Source organism: Somniosus microcephalus, chromosome 5 (genome assembly GCF_052327205.1).
Source record: "Somniosus microcephalus isolate GS21.2 chromosome 5, FLI_Smic_1.0, whole genome shotgun sequence".
Lineage (NCBI taxonomy): Eukaryota > Metazoa > Chordata > Chondrichthyes > Squaliformes > Somniosidae > Somniosus > Somniosus microcephalus.
This window is the reverse complement of record NC_140991.1, coordinates 43,181,904-43,198,226: the sequence shown is the minus strand read 5'-3', so window position 1 is coordinate 43,198,226 and position 16,323 is coordinate 43,181,904. Positions and strand designations below refer to the sequence as shown.

The 16,323-nt window shown below is 43.3% G+C and overlaps 1 protein-coding gene across 4 annotated transcripts in view; it reads right to left on the bottom strand.

The window, feature by feature from the left end:
* Positions 1–354: 354 nt before the first annotated feature.
* Positions 355–16,323, bottom strand: part of zmynd11 (zinc finger, MYND-type containing 11) — a 182,546-nt gene continuing 166,577 nt past the window's right edge. For all 4 annotated transcript variants that reach the window (XM_085987572.1, XM_085987571.1, XM_085987573.1 and 1 more), the window contains 2 exons: positions 15,573–15,758; positions 355–1,864 (listed from right to left, as the gene is read on the bottom strand). In XM_085987572.1, coding sequence (XP_085843698.1) covers positions 1,742–1,864; positions 15,573–15,758 — 309 coding nt within the window. In that variant the 3' untranslated portion in view covers positions 355–1,741. The remainder of the gene's footprint in view (positions 1,865–15,572; positions 15,759–16,323) is intronic.

Here is a 16,323-nt window from a genome sequence, read left to right as displayed (position 1 = left end):
TTATGGTACAGTATAATACAAATGGGGGCATCGCTGAATAAAAAAAAAATGCAAGGGAGCCATTTTGGGTTGGGTTAGCACAAGTAAAATTGAGATTTACCTAGTTAGTAAACTGCTTGGAATCAGCCAGAGAAACCAGAAGCTGATTGACAAAAAAATCTTGAAGTGAATTAAATGTAAAAAAAAATACAGATGGTGGGTCCTACACACTCTGGATAGTAAGGTTTACAGTAAAATATTGCTATTTGCAATTGCAGCTGTTTGAATAATATATGGATCAACATCTAAATAAGTCCCTCAATTATCAACTGAAGTAGGCCCACCTCTCCAGATGGGAAGACGACATCGCAGCAGTCCTTGCCAATTATTTTTATTTTATATATTTATATATAAATAAACACCAAAAGTTAAACATTCAAAGTACATCTCTGAAATACATTTATTGCCCAATGTAAACACAGATGATTTAATATATTGCCAGTAAGAAAAACTTACAAAAAAGCCCAGAATTTTCCATGTCCTAATTGAACTGCCATGTGATGCCACGCTAAAATGAATAAATGTGCAGAGTGGCTAAACCTTACATGATGGAGTTACAAATGGCAACTGCATTCAGCTATGAATTGATTTTAATGCTTCATCTAAAACAATCCAGAGCAGGTTAATTTAGTGATAATTTAAAACAAAATCAGGCCACAGTCATGTTTAACAGAGTGTTTATACTGCATAATTTGAAGAAGGTGCAATGGTGTCACCGAGACATGAAAACAGAACAGTCAAAGTTACACGTGTCTTACTTTCATGCAGCTACGAGTAAAAGGTTTAAACAGCCTTTGGAATGATTCTATATTTAAATTATTTTCCATTTTCTGCAATACCACAAAAAAACATTTACTGGTATGTGCTTTGTACCAGACACTCAGCAAGGTACAGACCCATCACAATCACAATGCCTTTTATAAATGGATTGACATGCAGTTACGTAATTCTGTCTAAGGTGACAAGGACTGTAAGCAAACAGGCAGCAATAGCTAATTACAATCCAAAACCTAAGAGCTGCTGAGAAAACTAAGTGCTTCATTTTATTTTATACAATTCAACTGCAAGACGGACAACTGCACAGGTATTCAGTGAACACTGGTGCAGAAAGCAAAATTCACTGTAATTTTTCTGTTCATACCTACTGGTACATAAAGGTAGTATTTGGCAATTTTACATGCGTGTGGACTCATTTGGGTTAGGAAAAAAAAAAAAGAAATGTGCAAATTACAAAACCAGAACTAAATGTTCATTCCATCTCTAAGGTCCAGCTCATTAGAAATCCCATTTCCCTGCTTTAATACATGATCAACATTCATTTTTTTTTTATTAATAAAAGTAGCATACGTAAGAAAAATATAAAAAAGCAGAGTTGGGAAATATTAACAGTTATTTTTTTTAAAGCAGGTTTATTACCTGCTGTGTCAACCCTGTCCCGAAGTACTGATCACATGACCACTGATGTAAAAGAATTTAAAAAACACACAAAAAAGGTATCTGGTTAAAATTAATACAGGCCGACTTGGTTCGGCTAACTGATTATAGTGGGTGGGGGCGGGGGGAAACTAAGCTTTGTAGATTAAAATGCTGGTGCAAATGGGAAGCAAGATTCACAGAAACGTGGCTCCGAAATAAAACCAGCACGGTCTGTGAAAAGGAAGCTATCTGTTTCTTAGTATGGCTGTTGCAGAGGAGAACACTTTCATCTTTTCCGACGACACGTCCGTTTGTGCTCGGCATGCCAGTGCTCCTGCTGACATTTGATAGAGCAGTACGAGGTGTTCCAGCAGCAGTGGTACATTGCTTCTTCCTCACAGTTGTAGCACTAGAGAGGGAGAGAAGACAAGAAGATTACTTACACTGCCTGCTGAATTTCCAGCACCATTTTCAGTTAGAAAGGACACAGTTACAGGAAGTGGCTAAACACGCCCTTCTAGCACATTACACGGTGGATTGTGAATGTACAAGCTGCAATTCTGAACCATTTTGTTTCTGATAATGAAAAGTTTCCTCCATTTAAAAGAATTGGATTTTATATCTGTACTGTCCACATTCCAGTAGGCCGTGACATCATGGTGCATCAGGTGATCAGAATAACATCCATTGAAATACATATTTTTAAAAAATGAAACAGAATTGAACAATGAGATAATAGCAGAAGTACTCGACTATACATCTGGATTTCTTCTGTGAACTCTCGAGTATACAAAGCTTCAATAGAATATCGGTTGAAAAATGATGTTTAAAAAATGTGTCAAGGTGCAAGCCAAGATACCACCAATAGAGGGCTCTGATGTACCAGTTATAAGTAAGTGCACTGAAGATGTACAGTGGGAGAGTATCAGTACAGCTCAAACATTCTTTCTTAATTTAAAGCACATTTCTTGAGTCAGCCATTTTTTAAAGTTGGCAAAGCTGAACTCCATTGCAGCCACAATTGAGTATTTAAATTACCATCTTTAGTAACATTGCATGTGCAGAACCAAAAACATTTGGCTATGTATGAACATTTTGAGTAGGAATGGTAGTTCTGTAATGGATTAGCTTTCCCTGCTCCTACATAAACGCAGTGACAAAAAGTAATGGCCAATTATTTTTCCTGAATAAAGATGAAAGGCTATTTGTTAGATGAACTTTCCTAATTGGAATACAACAGATGGTTCTGTGGGCTGTTTTCTGAAACGCAAGCCTTTATTAAAGAAAGACTTGTATTTATAAAGCACTATTAATGTCCTCAGGATGTCCCAAAGCACGTCACAGCCAATTAAGTACTTTTCAAGTGTAGTCACTGCTGTTTTGTAGGCAAACATAGCAGCCAACAAACAGTCTGACAAACAGTAATGAGAAACGATCAGTTAATTGGTTTTGATGGCGTTGGTTGAGAGATAAAAGTTGGCCTGCTCTTCAAGTAGTCCCATGGGATCTTTTACATCCACCTGAACAGGTAGTTAGAGCCTCAGTTTAACATCTCATCCAAAAGACAGCATCTCCAACAATGCAGCATTACCTCAAATCACCAAAGATTCAACCTAGATTACGTGTTCAAGTTCCCAGAGTGGGGCTTGAACCTAAAGCTTTCTGACTTGGAGGCAAGAGTGCTACCACAGAGCCAAGCTGACACCACATCAATGTGTTCCTTGTATTGACTGCAAAAAGGGCCATACTGTTCTCCAAAATAGCAATAGAATTTCAGTACTTCCTCCAATAAAGGAATGCCTACTCTGAACATCAGACATTGCAAAGCAGTATTAGACCTGTACATTATAGAATCATAGAATGATACAGCACAGACGGCGGCCATTCAGCCCATCGTGTCTGTGCCGGCTCTTTGAAAGAGTTTTCTAATTAGTCCCACTCCCCTGCGCGTTCCCCATATCCCTACAATGTTTCCCCTTCAAATATTTATCCAATTCCCTTTTTGAAAGTTATTACTGAATCTGCTTCCACCACCCTTTCAGGCAGTGCACTGCAGATCAAAGCTACTGGCTGCGTTAAAAAAGGTCTCATCTTGCCGCTGGTTCTTTTGCCAATTACCTTAAATCGGTGTCCTCTGGTTACCGACCCTTATGCCCTGGAAACAGTTTTTCCTTATTTATTAATCAAAACCTTCATGATTCTGAACACTTCTATTAAATCTCCCCTTAACCTTCTCTGCTCGAAGGAAAACAATCCCAGCTTCTCCAGTCTCTCCACATAACTGAAGTCCCGCATCCCTGGTATCATTCTAGTAAAACTCCTCTGCACCCTCTCCAAGGCCTTGACATCCTTCTTGAAGTGTGGTGCCCAGAATTGGACACAGTACTCCAGCTGGGGCCTAAGCAATGATTTATGAAAGTTTAACATAACTTCCTTATTTTGTACTCTATGTTTGTTTATAATGCCATGGATCCCGTCTGATTTAAAAAAAAAATTTTTAAACAGCCTCGTGCATTAATAAGATACATAGTTACACTTCTGGTGGACTCAAATGGTTAATTTTGCTACTTGTTCACAGAATCACAGAAACCCCACAGTGCAGATAGAGGCCATTTCGGCCCATCGAGCCTGCACCGACACATATCCCACCCGATCCCCGTAACCCCTACACCAACACATATCCCACCCTATCCCCGTAACCCCACGTATTTAATCCCCCTAACACTAAGGGTCAATTTATCATAGCCAATCAACCTAACCTGCACATCTTTGGACTGTGGGAGGAAACCGGAGCACCCGGAGGAAACCCACGCAAACACGGGGAGAATGTGCAAACTCCACACAGACAGTCGCCCGAGGCCGGATTCGAACCCGGGTCCCTGGCGCTGTGAGGCAACAGTGCTAACCACTATGCCACCGTGCTTGTTTTGTGTCATATACTTGTGGTCCCAAATGTGTCATACTTCCATATATACAGTCATAATCATTAAGCTGTCGGACTGGGACAATTTTAGGACTACTCCCTTAGAACACTTCCCACCCATCTCCTGGTAGTTGTGTTTCATTTAAGTAACTCTCCGGCTTGCTAAAGTACAAGTTAAGACAAACCTTCAAATGCATTTTCAGTTATTTCAAAACAAAATCTTACCCATAGCAATCTGTAAGAGTTTCATTTCTGGACAGTAGTTGATTTAATTTGCATTGGCATTTTTCAGTAAATATGAAATATGTGGGCACAATGAGAATAAATGATTAAAAATCAGAAAAGTAGAAGCATTTGGGGTGACAATTGGCCATTCAACAAAAACATCCAATCCACATGAAGCTGTTAACAGGCTAACCGAGTACGTGTGTCTTTTTCTTTAACATTAATTCTTGAGACGTGTACATCACTGGCATTTATCCCTGGTTGCCCTGAGAAGCAGTCTGATGCAGTCCATGTGGTGAAGGTACTCCACAGGTAGGGAGTTTCAGGATTTTCACCCAATGACAATGAAGGAACGGTCCAAGTTGGGATGACATGACTTGGAGGTGGTGGTGTTCCCATGCACCCGCTGCCCTTGTCCTTCTAGGTGGTGGAGGCCACTGGTTTGGGAGGTGCTGCCCAAGAAGCTTTGGCGACTTGCTGCAGTGCCTCCTGTATATAGAATACATTGCAGCCACGGTATGTTGGTGGTGCAGGGGTAGATATTCAGGCTATTGGATGAGGTGCCGATCGAGCAGACTGCTATGCCCTGGATTGTGTCAAGCTTCTGAATGTTGTTGCAGCTGCACCCAATGAGGCAAATGAAGACTATCCCATCACACTCATGACTGGTGCCTTGTAGGCAGTAGAGGGGCTTTGAGGAGTCAGGAGATGACCACTTGTGGCAGAATACCCAGCCTCTGCCCTCATTTAGTAGCCATGGTGTTTGTGTGGCGGGACCAGTTTGGTTTCTGGTCGATGATGACCCCCAGGATGCTGATAGCATTATTATCGCCAAGTCTCCCACTATTAAAATATCGAGGGCAGGTGGTTAGGCTCACTTTTGTTGGAGATGGTCATTGCCTGGCACTGTGTGGCACAAATGTTACTTGTTAATTATCAGCCCAAGCCTGGATGTTGTCCAGGTCTTTCTGCATCTGGGCACGGACTGCTTTTTCAAATATATTATTCATTCTTGGGATGTGGACATCGCTTGTAAGGCCAGCCCTAGTTGCCCAGAGAAGGTGGTGGGGGGCATGCAGCAGTTTGGTACAATGGAGTGGTTTGCTAGGCCGCTTCAGAGGGTAGTTATAAGTCAACCACATTAGTGTGGGACTGGAGTCACATATAGGCCAGACTGGGTAACGACAGCAGGTTTCCTTCTCTAAAGGACATTAGTGAACCAGTTGGGCTTTTACAACAATCTGACAACTTCATGGTCACTTTTACTGAGACCAGTTTTTTATTTCCAGATTTTTAAAATTTAATTCGAATTCTCAAACTACCATGGTGAGATTTGAATTCATGTTCTACCGGACATTATGTTATGTTCCAGTAACATAAACACTATAGTGCCATACCTCGTTATCTGAGGAATTGTAAAAGGAGCTGAACACTGTGCAATCATCAGCAAATAACCCACTTCTAGCCTTATGATGTAGGGAAGGTCACTGATGAAGCAGTTGAAGATAGTTGAGTCTTAAACACTGCCCTGAGGAACTCTTGCAGCAATGCCCTCAGGCTGAAATGATTGGCCTCCACCAATCACAACCATTGTCCTTTGTGCCAGGTATGACTCCAGCCATTGGAGAGTTTATCCCTGATCCCCAGTGACTTCAGGTTTATTAAGGCTCCTTGGTGCCACACTTGGTTGAATGCTGCCTTATGTCAAGGAGTCACTCTTACCTCTCCAATTCAGCTCGTGTCCATGCTTGGATCAATGCTGTAATGATGAGTGGCAGGCAGTGACTAGTGGGGTACCACAGGAATCGGTCCTTGGACCCCAGCTATTCACAATATATGTTAATGATCTAGACAAGGGGACTAGATGTAACATCTCCAAATTTGCAGACGACACAAAGCTGGGTGGGCGTGTGTGCTGTGAGGAGGATGCCGAGAAACTACAGGATGATTTGGACAGGTTGGGTGATTGGGCAGAAGCATGGCAGATGCAATATAACATGGATAAATGTGAGGTTATCCACTTTGGTGTCAAAAACAGGAAGGCAGATTATTATCTGAATGGCAATAGATTGGGAGAAGGGGAAGTGCAACGATGGCATCTATTTTAATGCAAGGAGTCTTGCAAATAAGGTGGATGAACTGAAGGTGTTGATAAACACATGGGAGTATGATCTTGTTGCTATCACGGAGACATGGTTGAGGGAGGGGCAAGACTGGCAGCTCAATATTCCGGGGTACAGAATCTTCAGGTGAGACGGGGGGGGGGGGGGGGGGGTAAATAAGAGGAGGGGGTGTAGCAATATTAATTAAGGAGTCAATTACTGCAGTAAGGAGGGATGACATATTAGCAGGTTCCTCAAATGAGGCCATATGGGTGGAGCTTAAAAACAAGAAGGGGGCAAGCACTTTGCTGGGAGTGTACTATAGGCCTCCAAACAGTCAAGGGGAGATAGATGGCCTCTATCTGCACTGTGGGGTTTCTGTGATTTCTGTGATAGAGGAACAGATATGTAGGCAAATCTCAGAGAAATGTGCAAATAATAGGGTAATAATAATGGGGGATTTCAACTTCCCCAATATTAACTGGGATAGTCAGAGTGTGAAAGGCACAGAGGGTGTAGAATTCTTAAAGTGCATCCAGGAGAGCTTTTTGAGCCAGCATGTAGAAGGTCCTACAAGAGAGGGGGCGGTACTGGACCTAATTCTAGGGAATGTGGCCGGCCAAGTGGAAGAAGTGCTAGTAGGTGAGCACTTTGGTGACAGTGACCATAATATGGTGAGATTTAAGGTGGTCATGGAAAAGGACAGGGATGGGCCGGAAATAAAAGTTCTAAATTGGGGGAAGGCCGATTTTAATAGGATAAGGCAGGATCTGGCCAAAATGGACTGGGATCAGCTACTTGTAGGAAAATCCGCATCGGAGCAATGGGAGGCTTTCAGAAGGGAGAGTGAGATCATACAATGGCAACATGTTCCCGTAAAGGTCAAGGGTGGTTCCAAAAACCACAGGGAACCTTGGATGTCAGGGGATATACGAGAATGGATTAGAAAAAAAAGGAGGGCTTTTGGCAGATACAAAAGGCTAAAGACGGAGGAAGCCCTAGAGGAGTACAAAAAGTGCAGGGGGATACTTAAAAAATAAATTAGGAGATCAAGGAGGGGCCATGAAATAACACTGGCGAGCAAAATAAAGGAAAATCCTAAGATGTTTTATAAGTATATTAAGGGTAAGAGGATAACTAGGGAAAAAATAGGGCCCATTAGGGACAAAAGTGGCAATCTGTGTGTGGAGCCGGAAGATGTAGGAGGGGTTCTAAATGAATTTTTTGCATCTGTTTTCACTATGGAGGGGGACGATGTAGACATAGAAATAGGGCGGGGGGACTGTGATATGCTCGAACACATTAACATCGAGAGGGAGGAGGTATTGGCGGTTTTAGCAGGCCTAAAAATGGATAAATCCCCAGGCCCGGACGAAATGTATCCCAGGCTGCTGTGTGAGGCAAAGGAAGAGATTGCGGGGGCTCTAACACACATATTCAGAACCTCTCTGGCCACAGGGGATGTGCCAGAGGACTGGAGAACCGCTAATGTAGTTCCATTATTCAAGAAGGGGAGTAAGGAAAAACGGGGGAACTACAGGCCAGTGAGCCTAACATCAGTGGTGGGAAAATTATTGGAAAAAAATCTGAGGGACAAAATCAGTCTCCACTTGGAGAGGCAAGGATTAATCAGGGATAGTCAACATGGCTTTGTCAAGGGAAGATCATGTCTGACTAATTTGATTGAATTTTTTGAGGGGGTGACTAGGTGTGTGGATGAGGGCAACGCAGTGGATGTGGTATACATGGATTTCAGTAAGGCCTTCGATAAAGTCCCGCACAGGAGACTGGTCAAGAAGGTAAGAGCCCATGGAATCCAGGGTGCCTTGGCACGTTGGATAAAAAACTGGCTTAGTGGCAGAAGGCAGAGGGTGATGGTCGAAGGTTGTTTTTGTGACTGGAAGCCTGTGGCCAGTGGGGTACCACAGGGATCGGTGCTGGGTCCCTTGCTGTTTGTGGTCTATATTAATGACTTGGATATGAATGTAAAAGGTATGATCAGTAAGTTCGCGGATGATACAAAAATTGGTAGGGTGGTAAATAGCGAGGAGGGTAGTCTCAGTCTGCAGGACGATATCGATGGGTTGGTCAGATGGGCGGAACAGTGGCAAATGGAATTTAACCCGGAAAAGTGCGAGGTGATGCACTTTGGGGGGGACTAACAAGGCAAGGGAATACACAATGAATGGTAAGACCCTAGGCAAGACGGAGGGTCAGAGGGATCTGGGTGTGCAAGTACACAGATCCCTGAAGGCGGCGGAACAGGTGGATAAGGTGGTAAAAAAGGCATATGGGATACTTGTACTCTATGCCTCGGCTAATGAAGGCAAGAGCAAGGAGGTTATGATGGAGCTGTATAAAACACTGGTTAGGCCACAGCTGGAATACTGTGTGCAGTTCTGGTCGCCACACTACAGGAAGGATGTGATAGCTTTGGAGGGGGTGCAGAGGAGATTCACCGGGATGCTACCAGGGCTGGAACGCTTCAGCTATGAAGAGAGACTGGGCAGATTGGGTTTGTTTTCCTTGGAGCAGAGGAGGCTGAGGGGGGACATGATTGAGGTGTACAAAATTATGAGGGGCATAGATAGGATGGATACTAAGGAGCTTTTTCCCTTAGTAGAAGGGTCAATAACTAGGGGGCATAGATTCAAGGTAAAGGGTGGGAGGTTTAGAGGGGATTTGAGAAAGAACTTTTTCACCCAGAGGGTGGTTGGAGTCTGGAACTCACTGCCCGAAAGGGTTGTGGAGGCTGGAACCCTCACAACATTCAAGAAGCATTTGGATGAGCACTTGAAATGCCATAGCATACAAGGCTACGGACCAAATGCTGGAATATGGGATTAGATTAGACAGGGCGTGATGGCCGGCGCGGACACGATGGGCCTCTATCCGTGCTGTATAACTCTATGACTCTGAGACCTGGGTGTCCTTGTGCACCAGTCGCTGAAGGTAAGCATGCAGGTGTAGCAGGCGGTTAAGGCGGCAAATGGTATGTTGGCCTTCATAGCGAGAGGGTTCGAGTGCAGGAACAAGGATGTCTTGCTGCAGTTGTACAGGGCCTTGGTGAGACCACATCTCGAGTATTGTGTGCAGTTTTGGTTGCCTTATCTGAGGAAGGATATTCTTGCCATGGAAGGAGTTCAGCGAAGATTCACCAGGCTGATACCTGGGATGGCAGGAATGACGTACGAGGAGAAATTGGGTCGATTGGGCTTGTACTCGCTGGAGTTTAGAAGAATGAGGGGGGATCGCATTGAAACTTATAAAATTCTGGCAGGACTGGACAGACTAGATGCAGGGAGGATGTTCCCGATGGTCAGGGAATCCAGAACTGGGGGTCACAGTCTAAGGATAAGGGGTAGGCCTTTTAGGACAGAAATGAGGAGGAATTTCTTCACCCAGAGAGTGGTGAACCTGTGGAATTCTCTACCACAGAAGGCAGTAGAGGCCAATTCATTAAATATATTCAAGAAGGAGTTGGATATATTTCTTAAGGCCAAAGGGATCCAGGGGTATGGGGAGAAAGCAGGGACCGGGTACTGAACTTGGATGATCAGCCATGATCGCATTGAATGGCGGAGCAGGCTCGAGGGGCCGAATGGCCTACTCCTGCTCCTATCTTCTATGTTTCTATGTCTGGAGCCAGGTGGTTCTGGTGGAAGCTAACCTGAGCATCAGTGAGCAGGTTATTGTTGAGTACGTGCCGCTTGACAGCACTGTTAGTGACTCCACCCATCACTTTCCTGATAACTGGGAGGTGGCTAATAAGTTGGTAATTGGTTGGGGTTGTTTCAGGATATTAGAAGTTGAAACACGTATAGATCATTGATCAGCCCATATTTGGAATACTGAAAAGGAGTTTGGGGCATCAAAAAGGATATCAATACATTGAGCAGGGATCAAGGAGTGATGTGGATTCCATGACATAAGGCTTGCTCTTCAATTATGCAAACAGACTTGCAGAACTGAATTTATTTCCACTGAAAGGATGGAGGGGGAACATATTCCAGATCTGAAAACCTCCTTAACCATGACTTGCCTTGCATTAAATTCTGCTGATCGCACTTTGTTCAGGATGTTTTTCTGTGTATAACTCTTTCATCTAATCCAAGTCTAACAGTAGACTATCTACCGATAGGGTCATTTTCATTATTCAAACAAATAGACCCTTCACTATCTACAGAAGGAAGCTTGGATTACTAAAGTGGAAAATCATGAGAATGTTGTCCCTTTAATAAGGTTTTGACATGGAGGATGTAACTGCATCATCCATGTGACCCTCCCTTGCTCTGCTGGATTGATGCAGCTGTTCTTTTGTAACCAATATAATTGGGGGGGGGGGGGGGGGGGAATATAATTCTAATCATATAAAATAACAACTTCAGTGTATAATATACTCCCAAGAAAGGGACTGTGTGTGGCAGGGAGAATTGGAAATTGATTATGTGGAGAATGCTTGCATTCAACAAATGAAGATGGCCCAACAAGTTTAAAGTCTTGCTTAATTCTAGCATCCTATACACACCAGAGGGCAGTGGAAGAAAACCCATTTATTCACTTTAAACAAAATGTTACTTCATCCTCGGCTGATAAATCTGTGCAATTATTCTTAGTAAAAAGTATGGCAGTGGTTTCAAATAGCATCTCTGGAGATGTCACCGTACAAACCTTTCCGAAGTAAAATTAAATGGAGTAGAATGACCATTATCTGAAGGTCCCCACCACCTAGCCGATAATGCAGGATACATTCAACCATCTTTTTTTGTTATAAATGGTAGTCCCACATGATAGAAAAAGTTGGAAAACTTTGTAAAAAAAAACAAAAACAAACTTTGATTAATATAAAATAGTATTTTAGCAAAATCTACCCAACATTTCAACTCTGACTCTAGGGAAATAATGGAAAAATTATTTTAATTTCTTACTTCAAATACCTTTTGGATGACTGGTCAATCTTCACATCTCATCAAATATTATTGTTTGATTGCCAGTGTCACACACTAATCTCATTAAAACTAATGCCAGAGATGCTCTGAGTTGGCAGTAGTTCTGGGGGAAAGGAGAGGCGTGTTTATCATTAGTTAGATATATACCAGATTTAAATCTCAAGGAGCTGGAATAAAGTAGGATTTGATTTCCAGGCCCATTTCATGAAAAAAAAAAGGATGCTCTCCAAGAGATCCTTCATAGCAAGATATACAGAAAAACTTGCACTAACTGCAACACTAACTCCCAAAAAGAACGTGGCTTCAAGGCTACAGTCAACAAACACTGGAAGGATGCTAAAATTTAAACCCCCTCGTGTCTCTCTTCTGGCAGAATATCAAGCAACAATATTCTTCTATTCTGTATTATAAGTTTTATTAGTGAAGGGATTCTTGGAAACCACCATAGCACACAGAGACCCTCCGGGGCTAATAGCAGTTTCCTTTTAATAGCCAAGACGGTCAGAAAGTTCCTGCTGTGAAGCAGGGGGTGACTGGTACGGCTCTGCACTGCATTACAGGAAACTCTCTTTTAACCTGCACCTACAACCGGAAACCTCTGTTAACCGGCAAAATGCAGGAGTAGGTTCAGGTAAATTTTACTTTATATTAGTGGCAGTTCCTGGATCTGTGGCTGTGTAACTGGGGTTCGTGCACTTGTTGCTAAGCAACAGGGACGCTTGGTCTGTGGCCGGAGTTCCTGCACATGTTGCTAAGCAACATGGAAGCCTGGGTTTGTTGCTGTGTACGGAGCTCTCGTACCTTATACTTCTCTGTAATCCGGACTTTTTGATAAACCGGCACCACGCCGGTCCCATTGGTGCCGGATAATAAAGAGTTTCCTGTAGTATGTTTGAGGAACGTGACTGGAGGGCAAAAAGCAGTCCAGAATTACCATTCTCCCTTCTACAATATGATGCGATCCAAAAGGGCTCTGCTAGTTTCCTCCATTCCAAGTCTAATCCCACAAAAATATCACGCTGTTCTGCATTCAGACTGACTCGACACTGGTCCTCCCACAAGGTTTGAAAAAAACTGGTGAGTCAGCTCTATGTAAACAATCTATTTACGTGGTGTGTTATTGGCGACGCAGATTGAGATCTTGCACTGTCCACATCAGCTGAAAAGGTTAGACGGGTAGTTTCAAGTCTCCTTGATTGTTATTATAATGGAGCACTGTGGTGCTATCTGGACAGAGACAAACCAATATGCCTTGGGTCAGGTCTGTATGCCCCATGGGGATGGAAGTTTGAGTTGGTTGATGTGTTATCTGCATTCCCATGGAGAACCAGATCCAGGCACTGTACCGACAACCATCCAAAAAAGATCAGGTCAGGATGGTATCGAGGTGGTTACCTGAACCTAGAAAAAACATTTTGATCGAGGGTCCGGCGCTGGTGATCTAAAGCTGCTAAATCACCACAACTTGTGACACTAGACAATAATTCAGACCAGGAGATTTAACTGGAGAAAGCTCATGCAGAATCTTGCAAAAGTTACCATGAAGATGACCAGGGTCATCATACAGAGAACAAGTAGTGTTCAGCAGCATCCATAGGCTTGCTTTGGCAAAGGCAATGCTACATTGTTAACTGTGAGAGAGCAGCATTAAATCCTCTTCTGACATCTTGCCATGATGAGAAGCCTGGGATGTGGAGGAAACCTGCTGGATAGCAGGTGAAGACTCCAGGAAGATCTCAGGGATGAAAGCAAGGGCCTTCTCCAGAAATAGTATCTACAAGTTCTAAGGAAAAGGTCACTGACCTGAACTGTTAAGCCTGCTTCTCTCTCCACAAATGCTGCCTGACCTACGGAGTATTTCCAGCATTTTCTGCTTTTATTTCAGATTTCCAGCATCCGTAGTATTTTGCTTTTCTATAAGCACTCCTCGTGTGAAACAAAGGAGGTCCTCTTTTCAAAAGCAGATCAAAATAATATTCTTCAGTAGCTCTTTAACAGTCAAAGACCAAAGAGACGTGCTTGTCCATAATTCTGTACTATCCAGTAACGGACAACTGGATTCCATTTTCTGGCTCACTAAGAGAGCAGAGATGGCAATCTAGGAGATTACCACCATATTCAGGAGTCGTAGTTTTGTTTGAAGAGATAAAGGTAATAGTCCAGGAATGAAAGCTTCACACTACTAATGGCAAAAAAATTTCCTTCAGAAAAGTAAATCCTGAAATAGTTTCAACCCCAGCTAGTGGCACTGGTGGGTAGGCTGCCAGGCTATAATTTGATATGGAGACCAAGGGGGGGAATTTTAACATGAAAAATCGGGTGGGTTAGGAGCGCGGGGGTAGTTAAAGTTTTAAAATCTAAATCCCGACCCCAACCCACCCACTTTCAACTTTTACTCAGACAGGATGGGGGAGGGCAGTCAGCCAACCCGCTGCCAGGGATCAGACCCCCCACCCCCCCTGGACCTACCTGTTGCTGTGGTGTCCTGTCCAGCCAATGTTCCCCGCCTGACTGGAAGCCAGCCTGTCAATCAGGCTGACTTGCGGGTGGGGAACCTGCCCATGGCGTCACACGTATGGTAGAGTTAAAACTTCCACAGCACCGACAGCTAGAGCAGAAATACTGGTACCTCTGGGGGGTGATGGAGGATATTTCTGAACAGCAATGAGTTCACGAGGGGCCTTTGCACAGTGATGTTAATGCCTACACGTCACCGTTGCTGACCGCTACTACAACCTCTTTTGCAGTTTTTAATGGCACAGCTGGAAACTTGACTAGAACAGAGTTCGATACAACTGACAAACGGGAATCTGAAGTCAGTGCGGATCAGCAACATAGTTCACATGGGTTCAACAGGACTGAGCTAAGGAAATTCAAGATCTTGAGAAATGTGCTGGAGGAAAAAAAAACACCTGAATTTACCATGTGGAAAGAAGAATGTTAATTTGTCAACAGTGGGGAAGGAGAATTCATGCATCAACCTGGGACGGTGCCATTATTTGTGTAAGGCAACCGTGTCATACAGGCAGGGTGAGCAATTCACAAGGTACAACGCCACAAGATTTCAGCAGTCTGCATCAAATCATTCCACACGAATTTCTGCACTTACCCCCCTTAGCACGATTTGATGTCCAAGCAACAGCATTTTGTGTAGAAACATAGAAAAATAGGAGCAGGAGTAGGCCATTCGATCCTGTTCCGCCATTCAATATGATCATGGCTGATCCTCTTATCTCAATACCATATTCCTGCTCTCTCCCCAAAACCCTTGATGCCTTTTGTGTCTATAAATCTATCTCCTTCTTAAATATATTCAGTGACTTGGCTTCCACAGCTTTCTGTGATAGAGAATTTCATAGTGTCACTACCCTCAGTGAAGAAATTTCTCCTCATCTCAGTCCTGAATGTCCTACCCCGTATCCGGAGACTGTAACCCCTCGTTCTAGACCCCCCAGCCAGGAGAAACATCCTCGCTGCATCCAGTCTGTCTAGCCCTGTCAGAATTTTATACATTTCAATGAGGTCCCCTCTCATTCTTCTAAACTCTAGTGAATACAGGCCTAGTCGACCCAATCTTTCCTCATACGACAGTCCCGCCATCCCAGGAATCAGTCTGGTGAACCTTTGCTGCACTCCCTCTATGGCAAGTATATCCTTTCTTAGGTAAGGAGACCAAAACTGCACACAGTACTCCAGGTGTGGTCTCACCAAGGCCTTGTACAACTGTAGTAAGACATCCTTGCTCCTGTACTCAAATCCTCAAAGTCTTGTTGGCCATGAAAATAACAGAGCATTTAAGTGATAAATTACTCAACCTACACATCAAGATAGGTTTTTGAATCACCCATTCCAGCAGGAAAGCCAGTTCTTCAATCACCCGGATTGAGTTGATGTCTTCGGAATCATTCTGTCACTTACCCATTGCTTCTTTTTGGTCTGGGAGATGAACTGCTTGTGCTGCGTGGCCAGTTTTTTGATCTCTTCCATGAATTCCTCTTTGCACTTTTCCTTCACTTGCTTACACTTTCTGTCCATCTCGGCCTGCATGTTGACAACAGCTTTGTTCACTGCCTGACACTTTTCCTCCTCCATCTCGGTGCGCAACTGCAGACATTTTAAGGAGCAAAATTCAAGAAAGTTCAATATAAAACACTCAAATGTGTTAAGCAGCTTTTTTATATATACTACAAACACCTTACCAGGTGTCACAGACTGACCAGGTCACTCCAAAGCCTCAAACTTTAATGTTCACCCCCCTAATTGGTTGGAAAACTATCCTTTAGAACTGGTTTTCAGCAAATCAGGAATCACACTTAAGAAACACGGAGCCAAAGTTCGCTGTAAGCTGCGCGGCAATCTGTGAAAGTACCGCACATGAGCTGTCCCATTGAAGATACTGCGCGTGTGCGCGGCCGAGCTGCAAATTTAAAGGCACCGCGCATTTAAATAAATGGCCGCACACCCATGGTAATATTTAGAAGGAGCATTGCATGGAACCCATCTCCCGAAAGGAAGTGCAGATTGGATGAAACACAGGAAAACAAGTTAAATTTTAAACAAAGAGAAATCAGAGTTAAAATAGATTACATAGGGACAAAATAATATAAATGTTAAAAGAGTGAATATAATAGAGGGAGAGAGGGAAAAAGACAAGAGGCACAGACATTTT